Source organism: Oryza brachyantha, chromosome 10 (genome assembly GCF_000231095.2).
Source record: "Oryza brachyantha chromosome 10, ObraRS2, whole genome shotgun sequence".
Classification (NCBI taxonomy): domain Eukaryota; kingdom Viridiplantae; phylum Streptophyta; class Magnoliopsida; order Poales; family Poaceae; genus Oryza; species Oryza brachyantha.
The window spans coordinates 10,629,137-10,642,761 of record NC_023172.2 but is presented as its reverse complement, the minus strand read 5'-3'; the positions used below and the strand labels follow the sequence as shown (position 1 = coordinate 10,642,761).

The window sequence follows — 13,625 nt, the reverse complement described above, 5'->3', positions numbered from 1 at the left end:
TATAACCTAGCTAGCTTGAGCTCTTCGTCTCCCTCTCGCTTGAGCACTCGCCATGGAGGGTGACCGGAGCAAGGACGCGGCCACCAAGTACCGCGGCGTGAGGAAGAGGCCGTGGGGCAAGTTCGCGGCGGAGATCCGCGACCCGGAGCGCGGCGGGGCGCGCGTCTGGCTCGGCACGTTCGACACGGCGGAGGAGGCCGCGCGCGCGTACGACCGCGCGGCGTACGCGCAGAGGGGCGCCGCCGCCGTGCTCAACTTCCCGGCCGCCGCCGCAGCCGCCGGCTCTTCCAGCTCCTCGTCTTCCGCGCAGGGCGGCGGCAGGCCGGGTGCCAGCCGCGGCGAGAAGATCGAGTTCGAGTACCTCGACGACAAGCTCCTCGACGATCTCCTCGACGACGAGAAGTACCGCGGTAAATGAAATCATGAGAGACGTACTCCTTGTTCTTGCATGCATGCACAAGAACAAAAATGGCCTAATTAAATAAACATATAAACACACTTATATACACACACCATGTATATCTATACATAAGCAAACAGTACAACGACCATTATAACTATATACATATTATACAACACAACATGTTTGAGATATATTTTAATTAACTAATGGTCACATATATACAGTTATACACACATATATATACTGAAATATATACAGAATAAAGTTGCTTTCTGTACGCGTGTCTCTGATGGAAGCACGTACATATCTAAAGCAGCACAGACTATACATGTCATATTCAACAGTATATGCAGTGTTGGAATTTCATGCATGCTTGCATGCAGCATCGATCTGGTATCCTGGTTGCAGTTTTGTACACTACTTGTACATGGCGAGGAGGGTACGTACATATCGAGATGGCCACTGTGTCTACCATCGATGGAATCTGCGGATCACATTGGTCTTGTTCATCCGCAATTGTGTAAAGTGATACAAGAGGCAATGGACAATCCAACATTTCATGTAATGTGTTATATATGTTTGTAATTTTACACAATATAATACAGCGTGCATGATATATATATCGTTTTGCTTTTCATTCAATTGCTATATATATACATATATAGCTCTCAGTACCGACGTCGTCTCATTGCATGTTAAATCTAGTGGATGGAGCTCGAGTTTTTGATATTTCTTGTGCACAATATACCGGCCTTGATTTGGTCTCATGCATGAATCCACACATGCATCTTGAGCATTCTCACCTGTGATCGATCGATCTCCTTTTTGCTGTCTTGACTCTTAACAAGTCAACTTGTTTATGGAAGTACACAAGCTAGTGAAAATTGAGCACAAAGGCGCAACGAATAGAATCTATTTATAGCAAGTGACGAGGATAAATTAATTATCATATACTGTGGATTAATTATAGTATGGTCAATTAATCCAATTTCGATAATTTAGAGGAAACGTATCCTACGAGGCACAAGGTTTCCGTGTACACCAACTAACAAATGCAACAAAATAATATAGAAAATTCTCTACATATACTTCCAATAATATTACACATATGTATATATAATGTCTTATTTCAGATTATATTTTATCCACAAAAAATAAAAAAAACCTAAGGAGGAAATATGTCATAATTTTGTCATCTTTATGCTATCGATGAATAACGAATTTATAGCGTTAATTTGGAACAGTGTATAATTAATGGTTAAGTAAATACATATGATCCCTGTTTTTCCTCAGAAAATGGTATTGATCTTTTCGGATATTTGTAAATGTGGGTGATTGATAATCCACGTCATTCCTCCTCCAAGGGTTCCGGATATTTTCTTTGCATTGCTTAATGAAATTTCCCGTTAGAACAAAGTATCCTCTCTCGATTTTCTTACAATTACTCTATAACTAATTCTCTGGAACAATTATTAGCATACACAGAGAAAATGTTGTACATACAACTTTATGTTTTGCTCGAATATGTAAAACATACTAATGGGATTTTCAATTAATTACTCAGTTTTTTTATGTCTAGTTAATGAATTAATTATATTATATGAGAATTACACGGAGTACGTGTAGGCTGCGCGTAGATGGATACGATGATGGAGAAGGATTGACGATATCACGTGCTTGTCCACACGAGTCAAGGGACGACGTCAACGGGCCCACATCGAGCTATTTGACTCCCCAGATAATAATAAAATAATAATAAAGAAATCGAGCTATTTGACTCCCCAGATAATAATAAAATAATAATAAAGAAATCGAGCTATTTGACTTTTCTTCCCGTGTTCTAACCGCGGCTTTTGCGTTGTCTTTTACTCCTCTTTTTGCTGCATCCGATCGTGGGCCGTGTTGCTGCTAGATCTTTTTGGGCCAGTAATATTTCATTATGAGCTTTCCATATGGGCCATGTATACGGCCCATTAATCTTCTGGCCCAGTTTTTGAGCAAAGCCTGCTCATCGTGTTCGACAATGCCCAAAATGTCGCAGTATTCTCACTGCTCAGCGAGACCTTTTGTTTTTGTTTTTTTTTTTCATTTTTCTGTTTTCAGTTCTGCTATTCACTCCGTTGTACGTTGTAACATTTTATGTCCTTACCATAATTTATTTATAAGTGTCCTAATAAATCTAGACACATATATAAACCACTAGCCTCTAGCCACATTGCAGGGTGTCAGATATAGGCTGCAGCGGGCACCCGACGTTGGTCATTATTCCGTTTTATATCGTAAGTTGTTTTGATTTTTTCTCTTTAAGTTTTATCAAGTTTATATAAAAATATAAGAACATTTTCAATACAAAATATATACCATAAAAATATGTTCCATAGTGAGTTTAATGAAATTGACTTGATATTGTAAATATTACTAACTTGATTCGCTTTTATATAAACTCAGTCGATCTTGAAAATGTTTCATTTATAATTAATTCAAAATAACTTAAAATATGAAACAAAGAGCGTATGTTCTTAGCCAAATGTCTTCTTCGACCATCATCTAGCAGAGGGAGTGAGAAAACTCAACAACCATTGGTGGCCCTATGTACACAACCACAAATTCTAACAACGATAAGATGGACCCAATTCAAAAGTCATTAGACCACTAGGGTTTTTTTTTTGCAGGACGGTAAGGGGATACAAGAGCCGAAGGCTAAAGGCCCGCTCAAAGGTGATGATAAATTCTCTAGTCTTCAAGTTGAGGGCAAATGGGTTATGTTTATAGAGCCAATCCCGACCCAAAATGACATAGTATTCTTTCAAATCCAGGACTCTAAGGGTGTTGTCGAAGGCATGTTTTTAACCACAGATAACCCTATGTACACAACCACATATTCTACCGACGATAAGATGAACCTAGTTCAAACTCATTAGCCACTAGGTTCCTTCTTTGCTCACTCGAAGGCAAGGGGATAGAAGAGCCGAAAGTTAAATGCCCACTTGAAGGGGATGGGAGTGAGCACTAGCAATTTAGGATAATGACAAATTATTGGAAAAGGCAAATCTATGTAGTGATTAGGAAGCGAGAGCACTGGCTACAAATTTATTGGTACGAGCGTCGTAAATAATAAAGGATATATATATATATAAATAAGTTTATTTTACTCACTTAAACTATTTTATTGTACTAGTACTTAGCCTTCTAAATTACATTTTGGCTTATTTTATGTCCCTAACTATTGAAAACATATCACTTTACTCTTTGACGCTATTTCTTTTTTTCTCCCTGTATTAATCACTTTACTTTTTGTTAGATTGACAGATGCATTGCAATTTACATCTCACCAGGTTTTTTGATTATTTTTTTAAACTGTCTACATAGGTTGGAAACACCTTAGACTGATTTAATCATCAATATTTTAAAGTTCAAACAATAATGAAAAAATGAAATTAGTTTAAACTTTGATAATGGTGTTATCAATGACTATAAAAGATCCAACTTAAAATACATCTTGTATTAACTGGAAAAAAAAGAGAAATGTTATTAGGTAATGAAGTGAACTGCTTTTAATAGTCCAGGGATAATGAGCCAAAAAATTGTTTTAAGAGATTAAATGATCCGATCAATTAGTTTGGGGTGGTAAAATTGATGTGGGGCTTGTTAAAGCTTATCAAAAGAGAAACATTCTAGTAACAACTACATAGGTGGATGTTTATTTTTGAGAAGGTACGAATAGGCCTGGACGTTCGGTCCCGGTCTCGATCTTCGGTCTCCAGAGGAAATTCGGTCTTCTAGAACTCGGGCCCAATCGGTCTTGAAAAAAACACAAAAGACCGAGAAATTCGGTCTCGGTCTCGGTCCTGACCGAAGTGCCCAAAATTTCGGTTACACGGAGGCCGACGGGAGGAGGTGGGGCGGCGGGCGGGAGGAGGCGGCGGAGGGGAGGTGGCAGAATTCAATCTGTTCAGGTATTTCGGTTACTCGAGACCTATACCCGAAGACCGGACTGGATTTTTCGGTCTTTCACTTCCTCCATCCGAGACCGGGACCGAATTTCTCGGTTTCGGTCTATTCGGTTTGGTCTCTCGGTCTCGGTCTTTTTGTGCCTAGGCCTACGTACGAAGGTGAATGAGTTTCGGAGGTAAGAGTGACTGAGAGGGTGTTTGGAGCCCTAGGACTTTTTTTAAGTTCCTAATACATCAAATGTTTAGACACTAATTAGAAGTATTAAATATAGACTATTAATAAAACCCACCTCATATTCTATATTATTTCGTGAGACGAATCTATTGAGCCTAATTAGTCCATGATTAACGAATGTGATGCTACAGTAAACATTTGCTAATCATGGATTAATTAGGCTTAAAATTTTGTCGAATAAGATAGCCTTTATTTATGCAAATAGTTTTGTTATCAGTCTAATTTAATACTTCTAATTTACGTCCAAATATCTGATGTGACAAGGGACTTAAAAAAAGTCCCTGGATCCAAACCGCCTCTGAGTGAGGGTTGTTTTGTAGCATTACCGGCATTAATGGGATGTGGTAGGGGCATAAGTTCTTTTTCTGCTAGTGTTACAGTAGTGACATTTAAAATTAGTCTATCATGTGTCTCATGTGGCATTACTGGAACGTGGCTCATACGGTGATAATAGTGAATATTTACGGATTCACAGCTCTTAAAAATAACATTTAACAATTCATTACCCTAAATGTCTATATGATATATATGTTTGTCCAACGCTCAACATGTCATAGATACATTGGTGACATTTCACAAATTTAACCTGCATGCACACATGCAAATCCAATATTTATAAATCACGTGAAAACGTTTAATGTACGTGTGAACTATAGGTTGTGTGCATCCCAACCAGTAAGACATATTGGACTTTGTTTCCTTATATAATGATTAAATTAAATTTTCTTTCTTTCTCTCACATGATGATTAATTTATGATGGACGGAGTATATACTAGAGCAGATACAATAGCAGGTTATAAGTCAGCTATAAGCATATTTTAAAGAGATAAGATGGGAGAGATAAGAGATAAACCAGCTGTACACGGCTCCAAGACAAAATGTGTGTATGACATGTAAGACCATGTATCGATATTTTGTAGGTAACTATGGTATGAAGTGACTATTATATTAGATTGACTATGGATGAATTAGAGCTAGTAGTTGACTATACTATTAAACTTGCTCTTAGGGTTAGAGACTTGGTGGAACTTGGAGGTTTCTAGGGTCTAGGGCCACGTTTAATAGCTAACCTATATTCACTCTTTTTTATGAGCACGTTTCTCAAATTGCTAAACGGTTATATTGTAAAAAAACATTATATATAAAAGTTGTTTTAAAATTTTAGATTAATATATTTTTCTTTTTTTTAGTTTTAATAATTAATGAATCATGTACTAATTTGTAATTACCGCATTTTCACGCTGGATAAGCAATTCTAACTACTTTAGGTTTTTGATATGAAACAAAAATTAAATTCTTAATCCTTAGAATAACATAAAATTTTAAAACATCTTCGTTGATAAACCTGGATGCTTGGGCCTTGTTTAGTTGGGGAATTTTTTAGGTTTGGTTATCACATTAGATATACAGACACATATTTAAAGTATTAAACAGTCTAATAACAAAACAAATTACACAGTCCGCTAGAAAACTATGAGACGAATTTATTAAGCCTAATTAATTCGTCATTATTAAATGTTTATTGTAGCACCATATTGTCAAATCATGACGCAATTAGGCTTAAAAGATTCGTCTCATAATTTACACGCAGTCTGTGTAATTGATTTTTCTACATTTAATACTCTATACATGTGTCAATATGTGAGTGTGAAAATTTTTGTTTTGGAAACTAGACAGGGCCTTGCCTAGTGTTGTGGAGCGAGAAGAAAGACGAATGAGCTAGTTATAGAGATGCTGCCCAAAGTTTACACCAATTCAAATCATTTGAAAGCAATTAAAAGTTAGAAATGACTAAATGAGGTAATTATTTGATTTTTCGTGGAAAAAGCTAAACGATGTATTTGTAAATAAAACTTTTATATATATTTCTTTTAGTGATCTAAAAGTCAAGGCTAAAAAATAAATTCTGATAAAAAATACCAAAAATCTATTTCAAATTTAAGGTTGAAATTTTAAATTTTGACTTATAAAAAGAAGTGAAAAAATAGGGTGAAAATAATGAATTGGTCGACAATTTGGACTCCCCCTCTTTGTATTTAGAGTTCCCATGCATACAATTAATTCAAACATTTATATATTAGCTATGTTTCAAGTCAAAACCAATTGAAAAGCATGGCCATATAGATAAAAAACATACACTGTTCGTCGTTACAGAAGCAGAGTCAGGCCTCGTTTAGTTCTCAAATTTTTTTTCAAAGACATCGCATCAAATCTATGGACGTGTAAATAAAGCATTAAACATAGATGAACCAAAAAACTAATTACACAGTTACGGAAGAAATCTTGAGACGAATCTTTTGAACCTAATTAATCCATGATTAGCCATATGTGCTATAGTAACCAACATGTGCTAATGACGGATTAATTAGGCTCAAAAGATTTATCTCGCGGTTTCTAGGCTAGCCGTGAAATTCGTTTTTTCATTTATATCGAAAAACCCATTCTAACATCCAGTCAAACATTTAACGTGACACTTCTCTAAAAATTTTCTCAATCTAAACACCACCTCAACGTACGTGGCCACGCGCAAATGTGTCAGAAATGACGACGGAACGACGACATATCGTGCACGCATCAAAGTCAAGTCATAAACGGAATCGATTACGAGCTAAATTCTCCTAAACAGCTAGAGTGGTTGAATAACCGGGCTTTCTCGACAATTTCCTAACAGTGGTGAAGACTATACAAAACGCGGACGAATTGTACTACCAACCAACATAGGTAGGTTGCAGTGCAACTGTGCAAGCACAAGAAATTCAGAGACATGAAGACGGTCAAAGAATTAGGTTGGTCATTGTCGTACACCTTTTGAGAAAAAAAATAAAGTGATATTATTTATAAATAATTTTTTTATCTAGATGTTCTTAACGATTCAAAAGTACAAAAGTAATAGCTAAAAAACAAACTACGAAAAAAACCCAAGATCAACAGTAAATTTAAGATTATAAATTTAAATTTTGGCTTATAAATATAAACAGGTACGAAAGTGTTATCCCTGCCTGGTAGCGTGGAATATTCCACTAGCTACAGTAATCAGCACCCTAATCATTTCAAAAAGATTTGCAAAGAAAACATATAGGAATATAAAATCCGCAGAAGAATGCACCTAAGGAAAACTAGGAAAATTTTTTTTTTCTCTTCACTATTAGGGGCAAAACATAAGAAAAAAATAACTCCAACCTCATTCTCACATGCCAGAGACAAAATTTTTATGTTTCTTAATTCTATAGGCTTGCGTTTGCTTTCCTATCCTATTTTATATTTTTCTATTCCTATAATTTAGAAACCCTACGAAACGAATAAGCCCTTAGCTTATAAATTGCAGCAAAATTTAATTAAAACTTAATTAATTTAAATTTTTTCATTGCGACTTATCTTTACTATTTTATTTTAAGTCAATATATATGTACTATAAATTATAAATTATGTTTTGATCGCTATTCGGTCCCACGCACGCATGGAGGGTCATACCGATGTCCAGGTTCCCGGCCCCGCCGATCAGGCGCATGCACTTGTGCCTCAGCCCACGCTTGTCACTCGTGGAACCACACGCCACGCCTGCTTGCTCAATTGTGCGTTTACTCGCCCTATCTATCTGCACCCCCATTCGCACACTAGAGGGCATCAGCATGTATGCTATCGATGTGGGTATTACGGGAGTGAATTTTAAACCCTTGAGGGGATGTCCGCTCATTTATTGCATGCTATCCAAATAGTCATCGAAAAATTTAAAAAAAATTATGTAGATAGATTAATATAAGATATATCACTACAAACATGCAAGTGTAATATGACTTCTCCAATTCATAACAAAAATAACAAATATGACTATGAGTATACTATTTAGAGTTTAATTTGTTATTTTTGTTATGGATCGTAGAAGTCATATTGAATTTATATGTTTGTGTAGTGATATGTCTTATATTAATCTATCTCTATAATTTTTTTAAAATTTTTTGATGACTATTTGGATAGGATGTAATAGATGAGATGACATCCCCTTAAGAGATTATAATACTTTTCAGGGTATTAGGGCAACCATAATGATGTAAAAAGATAACATTAAGATCTTAAGGTGCATCATAAGCATTGTGGCATGGAAATAAGGTAGGCTCCATAGGATAAAAAAAATTCCCCGCTTGGAAATTTGGAGCCCTTCGAGCGAGTTTTGGATAAAAAATCACATTTTGTTTTTCTTTTGCTATCATAAAACACTGTGTATAGGCATATTCTATTTCTTTGCTTCCGGCTATGATCGGGTTATAGTTATGTACTAGTCTCACGATGCTTACTACTAGGCATAAGGATGAATTTATTTGTTTACTAATTACTACCGGTTTGGGAGCACATTGTATCTCACACGCTTGCTTGTGTCCATAACCACATCCCAAAGTCACGTTCTTCCCGTGCCCACGCTATCGTTGCACCTCTTGTGCAAGAAATCCATCCATACTGTGTGCGTCTCACCGTGTCCCGCTAGCTGGTCCGACGACATCCGTCACGTTGCTTAACCATAGGTAATATGGGGTGTTTGTTTGACTTTTTTCATATAAAAACCAAATCATATATTTATAAATGAAAAATAATTTATGGATAAAACATATATATATATATTCTTAGTGATTTAAAAGCTAAGACTATAAAATAAACTTGATGAAAACTAGGGTTGATAAAATCCCCGCTAGGAGAGGGGACCGGCCCCAACGGGGCCAGGGGGGCTGAAATTGCCCCCAAAGGAATCCGGGGTATGGGGCCTTATTTTTCGGGGACGGTGGCAGGGAATGAAATTCACCCGTAAGGCTCTAAAATTAAGAAAAAAAATGTAATTGGTCATCCTCAAACGCTGTCTCGCTAACCATGCGCGACGCCTTGCCTCTAGGCCACACGCGACACCTCGCCGTCTGAGAGTGCTGCTGATGTTTTGGGGACAACATGGCCCCGTTCGGGGTTCGAGACCCACTGGGAATGGGGCCAGGGAGCACATCCCCCGGGCGAATTCGAGTTCGGGGCCGGGGCCGTTTTTACCTTCCCTGGCCTCGCCACGTCCCGTTGCCAAGCCTACTAAAAACTCCTCAAATCAAATCTAAATTTAAGATTAAAAATTTAAATTTTGGATTATAAACATAAGTAGAAGTAAAAGGATGGGGATAGGGGTGATCGTTTGGTTTATTCAGGAAAAAACCAAATGATATATTTGATGAATAAAACTTTTTTTTATGTGTTCTGACCAATCTAAAAATCAATGCTGCAAATAAACTATGATTAAAAAATCCTAAAATCTACTATAAATTTAAGGTTGAAAGTTTTAATTATGGCTTATAAGTATAAGTAGAAGAGAAAAGAAGGTGGTGCTCGCCAATCGACGATACGTTTTCTATCTCCCCTGGGTAGGACGCCACGGCTATAATTTTAAAATGTGGTATAGTTCTATAAATTTGTGTAAAAAGTATATTTTGAAAGAAAAACAAAGTTTACCACGTGCCAAATTGGCCAGGTCATGCCGAAGTACCAGATCTGTGTTCTTTTGAGCTAATAATCTCAGTAATAGATTATCATGAACACGTTGCACAGACTCCTATACTATATTATTTTCTAAACAAACTTTCTCTATCAGTATTTCTGGGAAGGCTTAAGATAAATGTTTTCAACTTTCTAGTATTTAGTTAATTTATTTATACCCTCGAATAATTGTAGTAGGCTGAATTTAATCATCCAACAGGCTAGGTTGACCCTTATCAGAAGCATTACATATTTGTAATAGTACTAGGGCCCTGTTCGGTGGAGCTAGGGGTAGATAAGTTATCTGACACGGAAAACATAGTAGTATATGATTAATTAATTATTAATTATTAAAAAAATAAAATAGATTAATATGATTTTTTAAAACAACTTTCTTATAGAAAATTTTTTAAAAAATACACCGTTTAGCAGTTTGAAAAACGTGCGTGCGGAAAACGAGAGGGGTAAGATAACTTACTTAGGCTCCCGAACACAGCCTAGGAAGTATTAAAAATATAGACACAATAGAACTATTTACATGAACGATACTTATACAAAATTATTGGGACGATCGTTTAGTTTTTTCATGAAAAGAACCGAACGACATATTTGCAATCAATTTGGAAATAAAACTTATATATATATATATATATTCTTAGCGATCTAAAAGCCAAGGCTATAAAATAAACTTCGATAAAAATAAACTTAAAACCAGGTCCAAATTTAAAATTAAAATTTTAAATTTTAGCTTATAATCATAAGTATAAGCGAAAAAATGGGTTTATACTTGTCCATCAGTTCATCATGACCCCTGTAATCAACCAAGACTCGGTTGGTTCAAGAAGCAATACAAATGTTAGCTGACAAGGCTGTCACAAATATTCCCAGTGTTGATACAATGATATGCTCCAATCAATAGTTAATCAAACTAACCCGAGCATCTCAGATATAACAAAGCCACAGCTCAGGATAGCTGGGGGCCCTATGATTGAAACCCTAGTCGTCGTCTTGAACGTACGATACACAACAAAACAGCTACTACAGCTCTCAGATCAGTCGGCCAATAATTTTATCAGATCCAGCCATCCAGGTCGTCGTCAACGGTTTTCCGCGGCATATACCATGGGACATTCCCTCCCTCTCTCTCGTTGGGGTTGGCGCAGTTCCTTCCTTTTTTTTTCTCTCGTGGCTTTCATATGAAAAATACTCCACACGTTTCTTGTTTTGTCTCTGCTCGATCTGGCACTGGAATATCGCAAGGTATATTGGCACGTCGATGTCGTGTTGACACACTGCCATGCCGTGTTTACAATCGGCAGGCAGGAAGAAGAAATTGCTCTCTGCGTCCTCCCACGGGTCTTTTTATTCATTGATGTTTGCGTGATGATCTCGAGCGCGTCCGTCTTGAGATTTCCACGCAAACGAAGGTCTATTTGGTTTGGTAGACTAGATAGATACCGCGTTCGTGCTTCCGTACCGTTGAGTTAGGTGTCTCTAAGTAGTCAGGACATACGATAAACCCGATGCATAACGGAAGTGTATATATCCTGCGCTGCACCCGTACGTGCAGGAAACTGCAGTTTTACAGGGACGACGGCACTGTGGATCAATCGTACTGTCGGCAATGGTGGCTACACTACTACGGGTTCTACTGGTGTGGGTGTTACGATAGCGATTTATCTGAATCATTCACGGTTAATCCGACCGCTGAAACAGCTAAACTAATTTATAAATAAAACATTTATATATGTGTGCTCAACAATCCAAGAGTCAAGACTAAAAAGTAAATAGAGTCAAGACTAAAAGGTAAACTATGATGAAAATAATCCTAAAGTTAAAATTTAATGTCGAAAATTTAAATTTTGTCTTATAAACGGAATGAAAAGATAAGGGTGACGGTGTTTAGGCCTTGTTCATTTTAAATTATTTGGGCCATACTTTTAATTTTAAAGGCACGATTTATTCAAAAACTTTCAACATCAGCTAATCAGCTGATAAGCTTAACGGAACGGGCCTACCACCAACATTCAGAATTTCCATGGAGCAACTCAAGTGTTAATGATCAATAATCTGAAATAACTCAGCATTGATGCAAGTTTCTGATCCTGGTTTCCAATACTCCAAGCAAGTGTAGTACACATAATGAATGAACAGGAAAACAAACTTGTCCTTTCCTTTTCCATTAATTTGCATAAGTGCAGGGTTTAGAAATATCCATGGCTGCACGCCAGCCGCCAGTGTATGAACTACTTTATTGAATTCAAAACAGAACCTTATTTTTCCTTTGCTGACCACAAATGCATGGTCAACCAGATTAGCCAACAAGTTGAGGATAAATCAAATCAACAACAACAAAAAAAAATCCAATTTTGCAGCCGCTTTGCAGCAGTATACTGAATTCTGAAAGTTGCAAAGTCTTCTCTTCTGTCCGGCGCGTCTACGGCCGACACGCCTGCAGTACGTTCATGCATGTGACATTCAGAAAACAAATTTCACGTAGCTTTGGTTAATTCAAACATTTGATTAACTGTAAATAATCCGTGTAATGTATCGGTCAATAGAGCTGCATTTCCTCGTTCTCTGAGAAATAATCAATTAAAATTGGATCCTGGAATTATTTAGTACGCATGATGTCCTCGCCTTTTGGTCCCAACACGTCACGGTCTACAGTGCTTAAAAAAAATAATGTGTCCACACCTTGAGTGACAATGACCAGCTAGCAGTCAAATGGCCCATTTTTTACAATCATTCATAGCTGTATGGCCTCTAATTAAGTAGTAGTAAGTTCAACGCAATAGTTTAGCTTGAGGATTAGATAATAGCTAACGCATCATCATGATTAGTTTACGTTAGTGTGAACGATCTCTCTCTCATGCAGGCGCAGTTTTAGGAACGGATCGATGATGCCAATCAGGACGGTTTTATTTAATTTGTAGTTAGCGTTTAGCTGAAGAAAGAACAACAATAATAATCATATGAGTACTTGCTGCAGGTTCAGCTGAATTTGCTGGTTAGTTCTGACCTTCTGGGATATTCAGAGTCATCAAAGGATGCTGTAAAGTATTTGTATCGGCGTTCAGATTGTCAGGTAAGAGGATCTCACTTCTCTCTTTTATTTTTTGGCAATTTGCTACAGGGCATCGAGAAAACGTGTAATTAGCCGGTAGACACCGTAGGATCACGAATTTAACGTAGGACACCATAAAAATGTGGTAATTAGCTATAGGACACTCCGGTCAATTTTTTTATTATTTTCGGAGTCAAAAATTTTAAAAATGACGAGATTGCCCTCGATAGCCAACCCGTTATGCGCCCTCGCCGCAGCTGGTTCACCGCCATCGCCGCCTGCTCACTTGCCTTATAGGTTAGGGTTCGGGTATGGTGCAGCGCCGAGACCGATTGGGTCTGGTTCGACCGAACCTAGTCAGTATAATGGGTTGGCCACTGAGAGCAATATCATTATTTCTAGAATTGTTTACTCTGAAAATAATAAAAAATTGCCTGGAGTGTCTTATAGCTAATTACCATATTTTG

General features: G+C 37.2%; 1 protein-coding gene across 1 annotated transcript; it reads left to right on the top strand.

Moving 5' to 3' along the window:
* LOC107305162 (ethylene-responsive transcription factor ERF096-like) lies at positions 1-544 on the top strand. Its single transcript, XM_015841825.2, has one exon. It carries the CDS (start codon positions 53-55, stop codon positions 416-418), a length of 366 nt encoding a protein of 121 aa, XP_015697311.1. The 5' UTR covers positions 1-52; the 3' UTR covers positions 419-544.
* The last annotated feature ends 13,081 nt before the right edge of the window (positions 545-13,625 follow it).